The 13,038-nt window shown below is 34.9% G+C and overlaps 1 protein-coding gene across 5 annotated transcripts in view; it reads left to right on the forward strand.

Annotated features, from left to right (window-relative positions):
• Positions 1–1,195: 1,195 nt before the first annotated feature.
• The window catches only part of LOC150090757 (palmitoyltransferase ZDHHC20-B), a 306,713-nt gene continuing 294,870 nt past the window's right edge, over positions 1,196–13,038 (forward strand). For all 5 annotated transcript variants that reach the window (XR_016547302.1, XM_090379929.1, XM_090379911.1 and 2 more), the window contains exon 1: positions 1,196–1,440. Coding sequence is in view for 4 of the 5 variants with exons in the window: in XM_090379929.1 (XP_090236055.1) it covers positions 1,305–1,440 (136 nt within the window). In the remaining variant the exon portion in view is untranslated. The remainder of the gene's footprint in view (positions 1,441–13,038) is intronic.

Consider the following 13,038-nt stretch of genomic DNA (forward strand, 5'->3'; position numbering starts at 1 on the left):
ATCTTCAAAAAATGTTTGCAATATTGCTGGTGAATCTTCCAGCGACAGAAAATAGGATTTAAACCCTTCATAAAGTTCTAAAATGCGATTTATGGCTGGAAAGAGAGATAACCATCGTGTTTTGGTATAATATAAAGGTTGCTTATAGTCTGTCTCTACAAAATTGCAAAAGTCCTTTAGTGATTCAACTCTCACAGTATAAATAGAGAAATGATTGTAGATTTCCCTAACCATCATTTCTATACTGACTGGTAGCCCATCAAAACTATAATGCACAGTATTATTTAACATGTGTGCTGGACAACCAATTCCAATTAATTAATTGGCCTTGTAAGTGTAGTGAACAACGTAACTTAAAACAACGTAATTCGTAATGCGGTCGCCTAACCTGGAAATAGTGTAGCGCTATTCTACTCGTATCTCATAGTTTTATGTAGTATTTTTAAATTAAATTGAGGATAAAATCATTCCTCAGAATAGATTAGCAAAGCAAAAAGTTCAAAATGGTGGAAATGCTTTGGCTCGGAAGAGAACTGCAGAAAACAATTCTCCGGGAAACTCAGCGTTCTAATCAACAAATATGAGAACTTAAAGAACACGGTTTATGTCGTAGAAAATATCAAAGGAGGGACTGATCAAACACCCAACCGTCCAGCTGGGTGATTGATTAATCGGTCCTGCTTTTGAATTTAGATACGACCCGAGCTAATTTCTTCTCATTTCTTAAAATCACCGTCCCTCGGTGTGGGAGGGACGGTTGATTTTACCAATTATGCTACCTACGAGGGCTCCCCGTACACAAAGTACTAACTTATTTACATAGGACTTTTCACTACTAACATAAGACCTTGTTGCTAAATGTTTGCATTGTTAATATTTTCCAATCGGAGGACTGGACAAAATTATTTGAATTTCTCTAAATAAGATTGCTGTTTAATTCCAGTTAAATTCCTATATTTTCATACTGCAATTGCTTCCTGCATTGATGATCTTAAATGATTATAAACTCGCATAAGGATTATTGGATTCTTCGCGGTTTATATATATATATATATATATATATATATTATCTCTTTATTTATTAAATAATTTATGTTTATTTATCTTGATAATTGTCTTATTATTTTATTTAAATATTATTTTATTTTTTTGTTTGTATGTGTGTGTGTGTGTGTGCCACCTGCTACCTGGACGAAGCCATTATTGCAGCCTTTTGAAGTTTTGACGTCAGGCCCTTGCGTCATGCTGTTAAATTAATGGGTGAGGGTTTGGGGAATTATACGCAATGATTTAGTGAATAAAAGATGCCTTCAAATTTCTTGAAACAGTTAAGTGTTAAGTGTTCTTTGTGTGTACGATTATGCAAGTGGTTTCCAGTTGTATTTATTACAGCAATCGTTGCTTGGTCATATTATGCATATGTTTTACAACTTTGTTTGGGTAAGTAGTCGCATCTGTATTAACCTTTTATTTTATTGAAATGTTGAAATTGGCTATTTATTTCTGTCATAAGTTAAGTGAGAAGCTCAGGCATGATACTCTTACGACTACCATGATGTATTCTAACGATTATTATGTCCAATCTAGATTTCTGTGTTAACGTCTGTATTTCAGTAATATATATTTAATTTTTCTTAGTATGTGATGAATTGCTTAGTTTTTGCAGCGCAAGTGCTCGTGCAGTGGTTATAATAATCCATTTATCAGTCACAAGGACATTTGTCTGGACATAATTCTACCCACATATATAATAGGTTTTACAGTAATAAAAGTGTTTTGAGTTGTATTCGTTTTAGCATCTTTAAATTTGAAAGGAACTGCTGTCCATGACAGTGTAGGGAGTTCGCCGCTTGTCATTGATTTGGATTAAATCATTTTTAACGGCGAAAAAATTTTAAATGTTTCTTAAGTTCGGGCTGATTCATTTCATAAGCTAGCGCCCTGGATTATTTCTGTTTTGTGACACCAGAGAAGGTACGCTTCCGTACTTCGGTACACTGTGGCTCTCCCAGCGTGACATATAATTCACAAGGACGTGTTATGCGTAACATTTTAGTTGAAATCGTCATTGCCCTTATTTATTATTATTATTATTTTTTTTTTTTTTTTCGTTTCTTGAACAACGAGATACAGGAGAAATAAATATAACCTTGCTTAAAAATTGGGGGAAAAATCGAAATTATATCAAATTAATAACGTGAGACGTTTTTTTTTTTTTTTTTTTTGAAAAGACAGTCGTCATTTATTTACTCTGTAATTTTGAGAAACCCTACATTCAGAGCGAACTGCAGTTAAAAGTTAATTTTTCCTTTTTAAATAAACGAAATAGGTGTGGTGAAGAATTGCACAGAAGCATCAGAATGCTATATTAATGGGGAGGACAGGTGGGCATATGATTATCAAATATTTGTTATTCGGAGCATCAAATCGGAAATAAAATTTTCATGATATTTAAAAATCATGTATTTTTTTTTTTTTTTTAATTTTTAAATAAAGACGTATCAGCTAGGTATGCCCTTGTTTAAAAGCATACCATCATGTTAGGCTTGAATCAGAAAAGTAAAATTACGATTTACACTTAAATGTTACTCAACACTTTTCTTATAGACTTTTAAAAGCTAAAAAGTGCAGAAAAGTTCTTGGGCTGATGGAATTTATTCAGTTATATTAATATCAGTTGCAAAAGAGATGGTTAAACCTTTTGTCAGTCATAATCAGTGTCCTTAGATTCTGGAGAAGTACCTAAGATTGAAGATGTGCAAATGTATTGCATGCTCACAAGAGTAGTTCACAGGGAGAAATAGTTAACTACGGAGCTGTAATTCTAATCTCTGTGCCAAGGAAAATAATGGAATCAATAATTACAGTAATGCAAGATCACCTTGATAGGAATAGAACCATAAGGCAATCAGAGCATGGATTTGTTAATGTGAGATCATGCCTTTTTAATCTGATTATCTATTATGATGTTGTTATTCATTGCAGACAGTTACGAAGGAAATGGATGCAAAGAATAATTTTGACATTATACACTTAGATTTCAGTAAAGCCTTCGATAGTGTATCACATATATGATTGGAACAATGTGGCATTGGGGAAAGTTACTACTATGGATAAAGGGATTGTTAAATAATAGGAGACAGAGTAGTTGTAAATGACCACTGTTCTTTGTGGCCTAATGTGATAAGTGGGATTCTACACAGGTGGCTGTTGAGGCCCTATACTGTCATTTAATATTTATTAATGATGTTGATATCTAAGTTTTCTGATGATTCAGAGAGTTAAGCACAGTGGTTAATAACATTAATTAGGGTTTGCCACTTCAAGAAGTTCTTGATAAACTATGCAGATGGGCTGAAAAATGATAACTCAGGTTTAATATATATTCATAAATGCAAAGTACTTGCATTTATGTAGCAGCCATCCCAGAATAATATGCCATTTGGGTAGTAGCAAATTCAAAGTAGTAGAGTATGAAAAAGATCTATGGGTACTTATGCAGTCAGATATAAAATTCTCTGAGTGATGTAAAACAGGCTGCCAAATTAGACTGCTGGATTCTGGCAATGATATACAGGAATTTGTACAGCAGGCAGAAAGAGGTCATAATTTCATTGTATATGGTAATGTTAGGCCATGTCTGAAATATTGCAGGTTCTAAGGCTTGTACTCACATTCATCTTAAAGGTGAATGTCATTCTCAAGTTGCTATTATCTTTTTAAATTATGTAGAATATACCCAATAAAAATAACTTCCTGTTTGTGAGTATAGTGGTAACCGATCATTTCCATGTAAAAGTGGGCGCTCCAGTATGCGTTCACTTGCTTCCCTGCCACTTGAGTCACTTCCATGTAGATCCTCATGAACGACAACCCCAAAACATAATCCACAGCTAGAATCATATCAAGGGCAACAGCCCAGCTTTAAAAGAACCAAATGACTAGGGCCAGGACAATTAAGACAGACCCCTCTATCCCCGTGGTTAAACTACTTTACCGGAATGTCCGCAGCTTAAGGAATAAACTTCAAACTACAGTAAACCCTCGATTTAACAGACCGGACAAATAATAATACAGTAATGTACATATAAATCTCGACCATATTTTTTTTTAGGTTATACAAAACTTCAGTGTTGTTATTAATTAAAAATTAATTTTTACCTATTTCCATTATTGTTTTGATAATTACCTACTTTTATTTTTATAATCAAATTCAGAAAATTGTTTTTTATGCTTTCTGAAAACATGCTCAAATAGCTGTTTTTGAGGATAATAGATAGGCAGTAACTTGAGCTGAACGTGACTCGGGACACTAAACTGCAGGTCTATTGACTTGCTTTGTTTCGGTCTCAGTGTGCCTCAAGCTCTCATGGTCAGGATGTATACAGAGTGTTTATGTGATTTCTGAATTGTGACTTTATTTATTAAATAATTTTGCAATCCTTACAATTTAAAATGGCATCAAGTGATAGAGGAGTTAAAAGAAAGTGTATGAACTTAAATGTGGCATCTGTAAATCAAAGGCCAAATTGCAACATTTTATGTTTACCACAGAATATTACATATTCTTTATTATAATTTTTATTGTACAGTACTGTATATTGTATTAAAGCTTTTTTTTTACTTTAAGAACGATAAAAAATGTCCCCTTGGGTTACATTCGATTTAACGGACTTTCGGCATTAATGGACACCCCTTCTCCCAGGACTTTTCAAGTGTCGTTTTGTTTATTTTTAATGTTAGATCCGTTAAATCAAGGGTTTAATCAAAGGTTTGTAATGACAATTTTATCTAAAGAATTTGATATGCTGTCCCTCACCTAGACCTGGCTGGAACCCACTAAGGATTACATTGCAGCTACTACTCCCAGCGGCTATGGTGCTGTGCTCACATCCAAGAGTAAAAGAAGGGGAGGGGGAATGTCACTGTTCTGCAATAAAGCCATCCTCACCCTTGAGAAGAGTCTCCAGCAACTCAGATGATTATGAAGCACTCTACACACCGCGTAAATTGAGCTCCATTTCCATTGAAGTCGTTATCTACGTACCACCCAATCCTACAAAGGAAACAATATAAGAGTTGACCAACTGGATCCTTCATCTCCACACCTGACCAATGAAAATTGTCTGTGGAGACTTCATCCCCCCCCTCTGTCTGGATCACATGAAAAGATTGCTCCTATTGCAGCTAAGCATAGTGGGACTTATAGCCAATAATGTCCCCACAACAAGGGTTACAAACCAACTTTATCTGATTCTCACATTAATAATAGCCTGTACACTTGAGACCCCCATCAAGATTGCTACTTTAACTCAGACCATGACCCAATTCTAATACAGCTGGAACCACCAATCCCAAGTTTTAACGCAAAACACAGGTGATACGGAGAACAATCTACAGTCCAAAATACCTGGATGTTTCCAAATGCATTACAGCAGCATCTCTCATCTGATGGTATGTCCTTGAGTCCTGTGATACCCTACTAGTGGCCGATCTGTTAACTAAATGGATTATCATGGTAGCTCAACACGTTGCCTCAAAGATAATCACTCCCCACTCTAGCCATGGTGGACACCATATCCAAACTCCAGCTTTGAATTAAAACAGCAAATCCATAAGCAAAATCTGGAGAAATTAATGATGGGATAGCCTTTTCAAGAGCATCATGGTAGCTCAACACGTTGCCTCAATGACAGTCACAATCACTCCCCACTCTAGAGCATGGTGGACACCATATCTAAACTCCAGCTTTGAATTAAAACAGCAAATCCATAAACAATCTGGAGAAATTAATGATGGGATAGCCTTTTCAAGAGCACAAGCCATTTTCGACTGCCAAAAATCCTAGTACATCAAGAGCTATTTTAATTGGTTGCTAACACTTGGAAAGACACCATACACTGAAGAAACCACTAGTTTCCCAGAGCAACTTGACTACAGAGATGGCTTGACTTCATTATCTAATTTGAAGACATCGGTATACAACAATCTCAACCACATATTCAGTCATAGTAGATAGGACTCCTTGACATATATTACAAACACCAAATCTTAGCAGCCTTGAATTCAACCCCATCCTCTACAGCTGTGGGTACAGATGGAATACCCCAGGTCATGCTCCGATGCCTGGGTCCATATATCATCCAGCCCTTTGTTAGCATCTTCAATGCAGCTAACCAAACACACCTTTCCCAATATGGAATGTCTATCTGGTAAGGCTGCACCTGAAAATAAGAATACCATCATTAGAGAAACATTTTAGACCCATTTCCAATTCCTCATGTCTCCTGAAACTACTAGAAAGGACCCTCCTGCCATCTTTAACAACTCATATACTTCCAGATGCTCCACCACAAATTCATTTATCACTACCAAACAAGTCCACCATTACCAATCTCCTTGCGGCTTTTGAGAGAAAAGAACTCCTCATAATCTACATCAAAGCAGCATTTGACACCTTTCAAGTACCTACCCTCTTATGACTGCATGAAGACCACTACTCCATAGGTGGGGATACATTGCATTTCCTCTCATCACTCCTTCAGAACTGTACAATCATACTCCATAATTCTGATAAAGCTATACTAAACAAATATCTACAGTAGTGCCACAGGGGAAGTCCTCTACAGCCTCCTCTTTACTGCCATCATCTCCCCTTTTATAATTCAGAGACCAGATATATTTTCTTATGCTGACGATATTTAAAAATACTGACCACTATCCAAACAAATGCAGACCCCAACATGATCACAGAGGAAATTAACAGTGTGCTCCTTGCACTAGTAGGCTACCTCAAACAATTTGGCCTTAATATCAACCCAGCAAAGTCTGAGTGCATGCTCTACTCCTTGAAGAAAGAGCCCACAACCATCTCGCCAGAGATCAACATCGTATCCATACCTCCTGTTCCATATCACTTAGATTTGGGGGTTGTATTTAACCATCACATCAATAAACTCATTAGGCAGACGGTGCACCTGAAATGGACAGCGAAACCACCTGCATTAAGTCTCAGACAAGATCACAGCGACAAAATCTCAGGACCATCATATACCACCCACTACTTTATGCGGCAGAAATCTGGGCATCACCTAGACATAAAACTTTATTCACCCACAAAACCCATCTGGAAGTGGAGTGCTGGCTCCTGAAGTGGGTAATCTACAAACACAGGATACCACCCCCAAGCCCATACGACTGCAATGGTCCTGCTCCTGATAATTCCCAGGCCGTAATCACAATAAAGATGCTGACTGGTCTCATCACATCTCTTTCATTCTGGGATCTCTGTGGCTGGAGGATTCCACCTGCTCAGCTCAGAGCCACCCCAACGATTTGCCCTCTTCATTTATGCCTCCACTTATCAGATCACTTTCTATCCTACCAGATGCTCGTACAAATCCAGGACATCGATGCTGACTTAAAGAAATTTGCTGTTAACCGACGCTATAGGCACAAGATTCTGGTCCCTGCTCGTCCCATGCCCTCCGGTCACTCGGCGTAGACAGAGGATGTTGTCGAAACCATCTAGTCACATGCAAATTCACCAAAGATTCCCTCCAGTAAGGAATAGTCAACGAAGGATCCAGACAGTCTGCAAAATGAAAAGCCTTCTCTTCATCGCAGCCAACGTGCCCTGCATTCACCACTTTAATGCTCCAGTTAATTACTGAGCATACTGGGAAAAGAACCAGCAGTATGTGCATCAACTGCCTCTGTTCGTGCTGTTCTCTCCCATGAAGTGAAGACAAAAATCGGGACTTCAAGTGTCGTTTTTATTTTTAACGTTAGGTTGTGCCAGTTGTTATGTGATGTAATTTTCATCTTAATATGCCATTATGTACGTCATTGTATTATCTAATTTCATTTAATATCTTATGCCATTTTATGTTATTTCATTTAATTGTTTAATGTCCACTTAATGTTAATTTATGTTATTATCACTTAATGTTAATTTATTTATTTCTGTAATATATCTGGTTGTCATCATCTCTGTAAGTGTCAACCCCTTGCTTTTTGGCCGTAATAGGGTTGCAATATCCCGTGAAGGGACATTGCAACTCTTTCTCTTACTGGCTTCTCATCAGCTGGTGGATAAATGTATGCTGAACTAGGAATGATGTGGAGTACTTTGTTTAAATGAACAGCAAAGTAGTGTATGCAGTAAAACCTCCACTTAAAAACATAACTGTTATATTTACTTTTAAACCCGTGTAATTTTTCTGCATTTACCCTATACAGTACTGTAGGATTTTCAGGGAATATTTCAATACAGTAGCTGAAATTAAATCAAAATTTATACACATTACCTGTGTTCGGTTTCAATCAAGATGAATTTCTGTTCTTACTGAAGAAGAGTGTAGTCTTTGGTACTAAGACTAGGGATTACGTTTAACTTAAGAGACAGAACTCTTATCCAAGGTTCCATCTGCTAATATATATATATTTTACTTAAACAAATGCTGTTTGATTGTTCACATAGACATAAAACTTTATTCACAGTTTAGCATATATTTACAGAAAAAAAAAAAGTTCTTGTTTGTACTTCGGCACGACCATAATCAATACAAACGTTAATCGTATGTAGCAGTCAAAGAGCATGTGCAACCGTACTCGCTCTCCTGACCACTCTGCTACATCAGGCCTAATTTGCTAATAGAGAGCACCTGCCAACTGATGAAAAGGCAACGGCTGTCCTGATGGTGTTTCAGACTTTTAAATGTATAATAGATTCACCTATTCTGGTGATGCTATATAATTTAAAAATATATTAGCAGCATAGAACCTTGGCTAATGGTATGTCTGAATTGAATATAAGCCTTAGCAGTTGTAATTGAGACTAGAAGGATAAAACATACGAATTTTGATTTAATAATTATTGCTACCCAGAAATTGTTTATTTGGAGGAAGTTGTATATTCCATGTTGGCATGTTTTACCAGTATTACATGATAGTACTATTATATAATATAAAATGGTGTTCTTGGAGTGGGTTGTAGTCCTCCCACCTCCAATGTGGGTGTGTACCTATGAATAATATTACAAATCCCTCATATTTAACCAACCAACCCATTGTGAAAGTGGGGTATGTTCCCCGCCATTAGAAAACAAAGCTTCATTTCCTTCTGCATCCCCTACTAATACAAGAGGCGCCTCCGTAGCCAGGTGGGAAGGAGCAGCAGTGCGTAGCACATACTTCTTGATTAGACCGGGGTTCGAGCCCGTCACCACCAAATACGGAGGATGCGGAAAGGTCAAGGGAATGACCACCGCATATTCCCGGAGCAATGTGGCCTTAGTTGCTAATGCTCCTAAAAACCAAACAACAACTAATACAAGACTGAAGAGTGGTTATGGTGTTCCAGACATTTCTAACTCGGTTGTTTGGAACATATTCTCTCATAGAAAGAATTGTGAAATACAGTAGTTATGATTCCAGGGTAGCTGGCCAAAAGCCTATTTAACCTATAATTCAGTGTAAATACTATAAAGTTAGTGTAACAAAATTCCTATGACTTGTTCAGTATGAAGATTCCAATTCAGAGCCATAAAGTTCTTTAACCTTGTAAGGGATGAGAGGGTAGTTTGTTAGAAAGTGGAATTGTAATATTGGCATGTCTGCAAACATATTCAAATGAATCAATTTATTTAAAATTGAGATGGATTTGAAAAAGTAGCAGCATAAAAATTTTTAGTATAGAGTAAAAAAAAAAAGGTGTAAAAACACTGCTTTAAATGTCATTTTTGGTTGCATGCAGCATCTGCTAGAAATTACTGAGTATAGGGTTAGCATCAATTTCCTGAATTTGTAGAAATGCATAAACTGTCAATTATTTTAAAGAAATTGAGAGTTTCTCTGGCTGTCAAAAACATTTTTTAAAGGTATTTTCAAATATGCATAACATCAGGGCTGGCCACAAGCATATTCAACTGGTTCTGTCAAACTGCCCCGTGACTGAAATGGTCTAAATAATAATCACTGCATCTTTTCGCATTTCTCTTTACGAGCATACCCCCTCATCTTACCCACATTATCGTCATTCCAAGAGCGCTTGCACGAGTTGGCTTGAAAATTGCTAGAAGTAGAGCATATACCTCATGCTCAATGTGTATGTTTCGTTTGATATCGAACATAGGATGTTATTAAAAAATTAATTTTTATGTTATACTCACTTTCAATAATATCTGTATTGTTTGTGTGATTATTGGTTCCTATTATCATTTATGTTCCTATTTTCATGAAATGACTGCAATTGTTACAGTATTGTTTTAACATTAACAGTATTAAATATTATTCATATTTAAAATTTTTGTTCATTATAATATAAAATTATTTCTTAGTTACTGTAAAATTTTTGAGAAAATAAAAAATTAAAAAATTCACTATAACAAAAACACCCTGTATAAGTTTTGCACAGGATCCCAGGGCACTGCAAGTAATTCTTGAACAGGGCCCAACAAATTTTTGGGCTAGCCCTGCCATACATTTTCATATATGTCTGAAGAATTTTTTTTTTTTTTTTTTTTTTTTAAACTGAGATTCAGTGTAGTTTTCGAAAATATATAATCCTCCTTTTAAATTTTAAACAATTTACAAATAAATTGATGAAGGGTAATCTCAAGACAAGCATAAATTTTTTTTAATTCCATGTCTTATACATTATCAAAACTGTTCTTGAATATGTTCATAGCCAATACTGGTATATCTAAATTGTATATCAGTGTTGGCTGTGGTCCAGTTAGCATGCATGGCCATAAGTAAGAAGTTAAGAAGAGTTCAAGCTCATATTTCCACAAAAGCTACACACCTCATTGCAAATTGTAGTGCCAAAAATCTGGATACACTTAATAATAATTAATTCAATATGTATTTATTTGAAACAAACATTTAAACTCTTCTGGCCTCAGCTGCATTGAGAATAATTAGAAATTATTTATCAGTCTTTTATTTCAAAAAATTAATTTTCCTTTAAATTTTGAACAATTTACAAATAAATTGATGAAGGGTATTGATGAAGTAATTGTAAGACGAGCATAATTATTATTTTTTTTTTTTTTTTTTTTTTAGTGCTATCTGTTATACGTGATCAAAACTGTTCTTGAATATGTTCATAGCCAATACTTATATTGTTTTAACTGTTTTTTCTTTTGACAGGAAAACTGAAGTGATATAAATAAAAATGCTTGTCACCAGGAAGCAATTTACTAATTTAATTAACCATTGAACTGGAACCTTATCTTTGACCTTACATTATTCATATCCTTAATTTTATAATAAAATATTCTTTAAAATTTCTTTTTATTGAAAGACATATGAGAATATGTGTTGGTAAATTTGGGAATTAATGCTGTAGTTTAATATTATTAAAAAAAAAAATCCATATGTGAGGCATCAGTACCATGTGGCATACGTGTTTTTTTTTTTTATTTATTTTTTATCTCTTTAAATTGGTATAGTGTGAAAAGACATTTTTAGGCACAATATGAAATTATGGTATAATAAATATTCCCAGTTTGAATTTAAAAAAAAAAAAAATTCTTATTATAGTTTACTTTCTGCTGGACCTTTCTGTACTTTCAGCCTTCTGATTCTTAGTTTTTCAGTGATTATCTGGTCTATAGCCCAGTATTATTTGTGTGATTTTCCATCAGATATTAAGTTTTTTTTTTGCTTTTTTAATAATTCAAAATGTAAACCACATCATAATAAATCTGCACTGGCTTTGAGTGTGTTAAGTGGGGGATCAGTGGTTGAGCCATTGACCTTGAAATATTGTGGTTGAACTGTATAATGTAATTTAAATTTGTAAAAATTTAATTTGTTAATTAATTCTAGGGCTGTGAGGGTTTAAGTTATGAAAATTTTACCTGACATAAGTAAATTATCATCATTTTTGTATATTTCTGAGTGTTTGAAGCAAACAAAAGTGTACACAGGTATCATATCAGTACGTCTTATGTTGTGAACTCCTTCACAACAAGTTGCCTTATTCTTATATCTCATATAAGTAACAGTTCCTGAGTAGAGAAATATTGTAACTTATTTTCATTTGATTTAGATAGCACCATTTTGGAGATAATTATCCTATTCCTCATCGGTGGGTTGGTAATCACACAAAGTGTAAGAGCTGCAATTGCACTAACTTGTATGTTAATTAAAATTTTCATAGCTTTTCATTTTAAAATTTTCATTTTAAAGCCTTGTAGCCATAAATTCTATGACAGTGTTTAGTTTCACAGCAAAAACTCATTTTCCAATGTTAAGTGCAAAGATATGCACCCTCTTCTGCAATTGCAGTAGAGGAAATTCATTTGAAGAAAGATGATTATATCACATAAACTTTGATAACAGATTTCCATTTTTTGATTTTGGCCATTGATAAGTGTGAGAGTGAAGTTGGTACATTTGTAGCTCAAGGCTCTTGTGGTGACTGAAGACCTACCATAAAGATATTGGACACGTGGAATTGACATCTTCAAAGAAAATACCGTGAAGTGAAACTGAATTTATGTAATTTAGTAAGTTTATGCACGGATAGTGCATGTTCCACGATAGGAAAACATGAAGGATTTGTTGCATTACTACAGAAAGAATTGCCAGATCCAGATATTTTGAATTCCTTTCACTGTATTCTTCTTCAGCAGAATCTGTGTGCCAAATCTACTGTTTTAAGTGACACATTAAATAAAGTTTATAGGTATTGTAAACTCATTCGAGCAAATACATCATAACATTGCCAATTTTGCAACATTCTTCAGCTTGATGATGAAACATTCAGTGTGGGTCTGCCATATAATTCTAAAGTGCACTGATTGTCCCAAGGACAAATACTTATTAAACTTTTTTTTTATCTTCGTGAAAACAAATCACAAGCTCTTTTTGAGGAACTGAATAAACAATGTGAATTGTCAAAAGTGGAATTCTGCAGAGATATTGCATTTTTGTGTGATATAATGTCAAAGCAAAATGATCTGAATATTTTTTTTTTTTTTTTTTTTTTTTTTTTTTGCAATGTAAAATGAAATCTATATGTGGCTT

The sequence above is a fragment of the Mastigoproctus giganteus genome, chromosome 1 (genome assembly GCF_048544385.1).
Source record: "Mastigoproctus giganteus isolate SK-2022 chromosome 1, ASM4854438v1, whole genome shotgun sequence".
Classification (NCBI taxonomy): Eukaryota; Metazoa; Arthropoda; class Arachnida; order Uropygi; family Thelyphonidae; genus Mastigoproctus; species Mastigoproctus giganteus.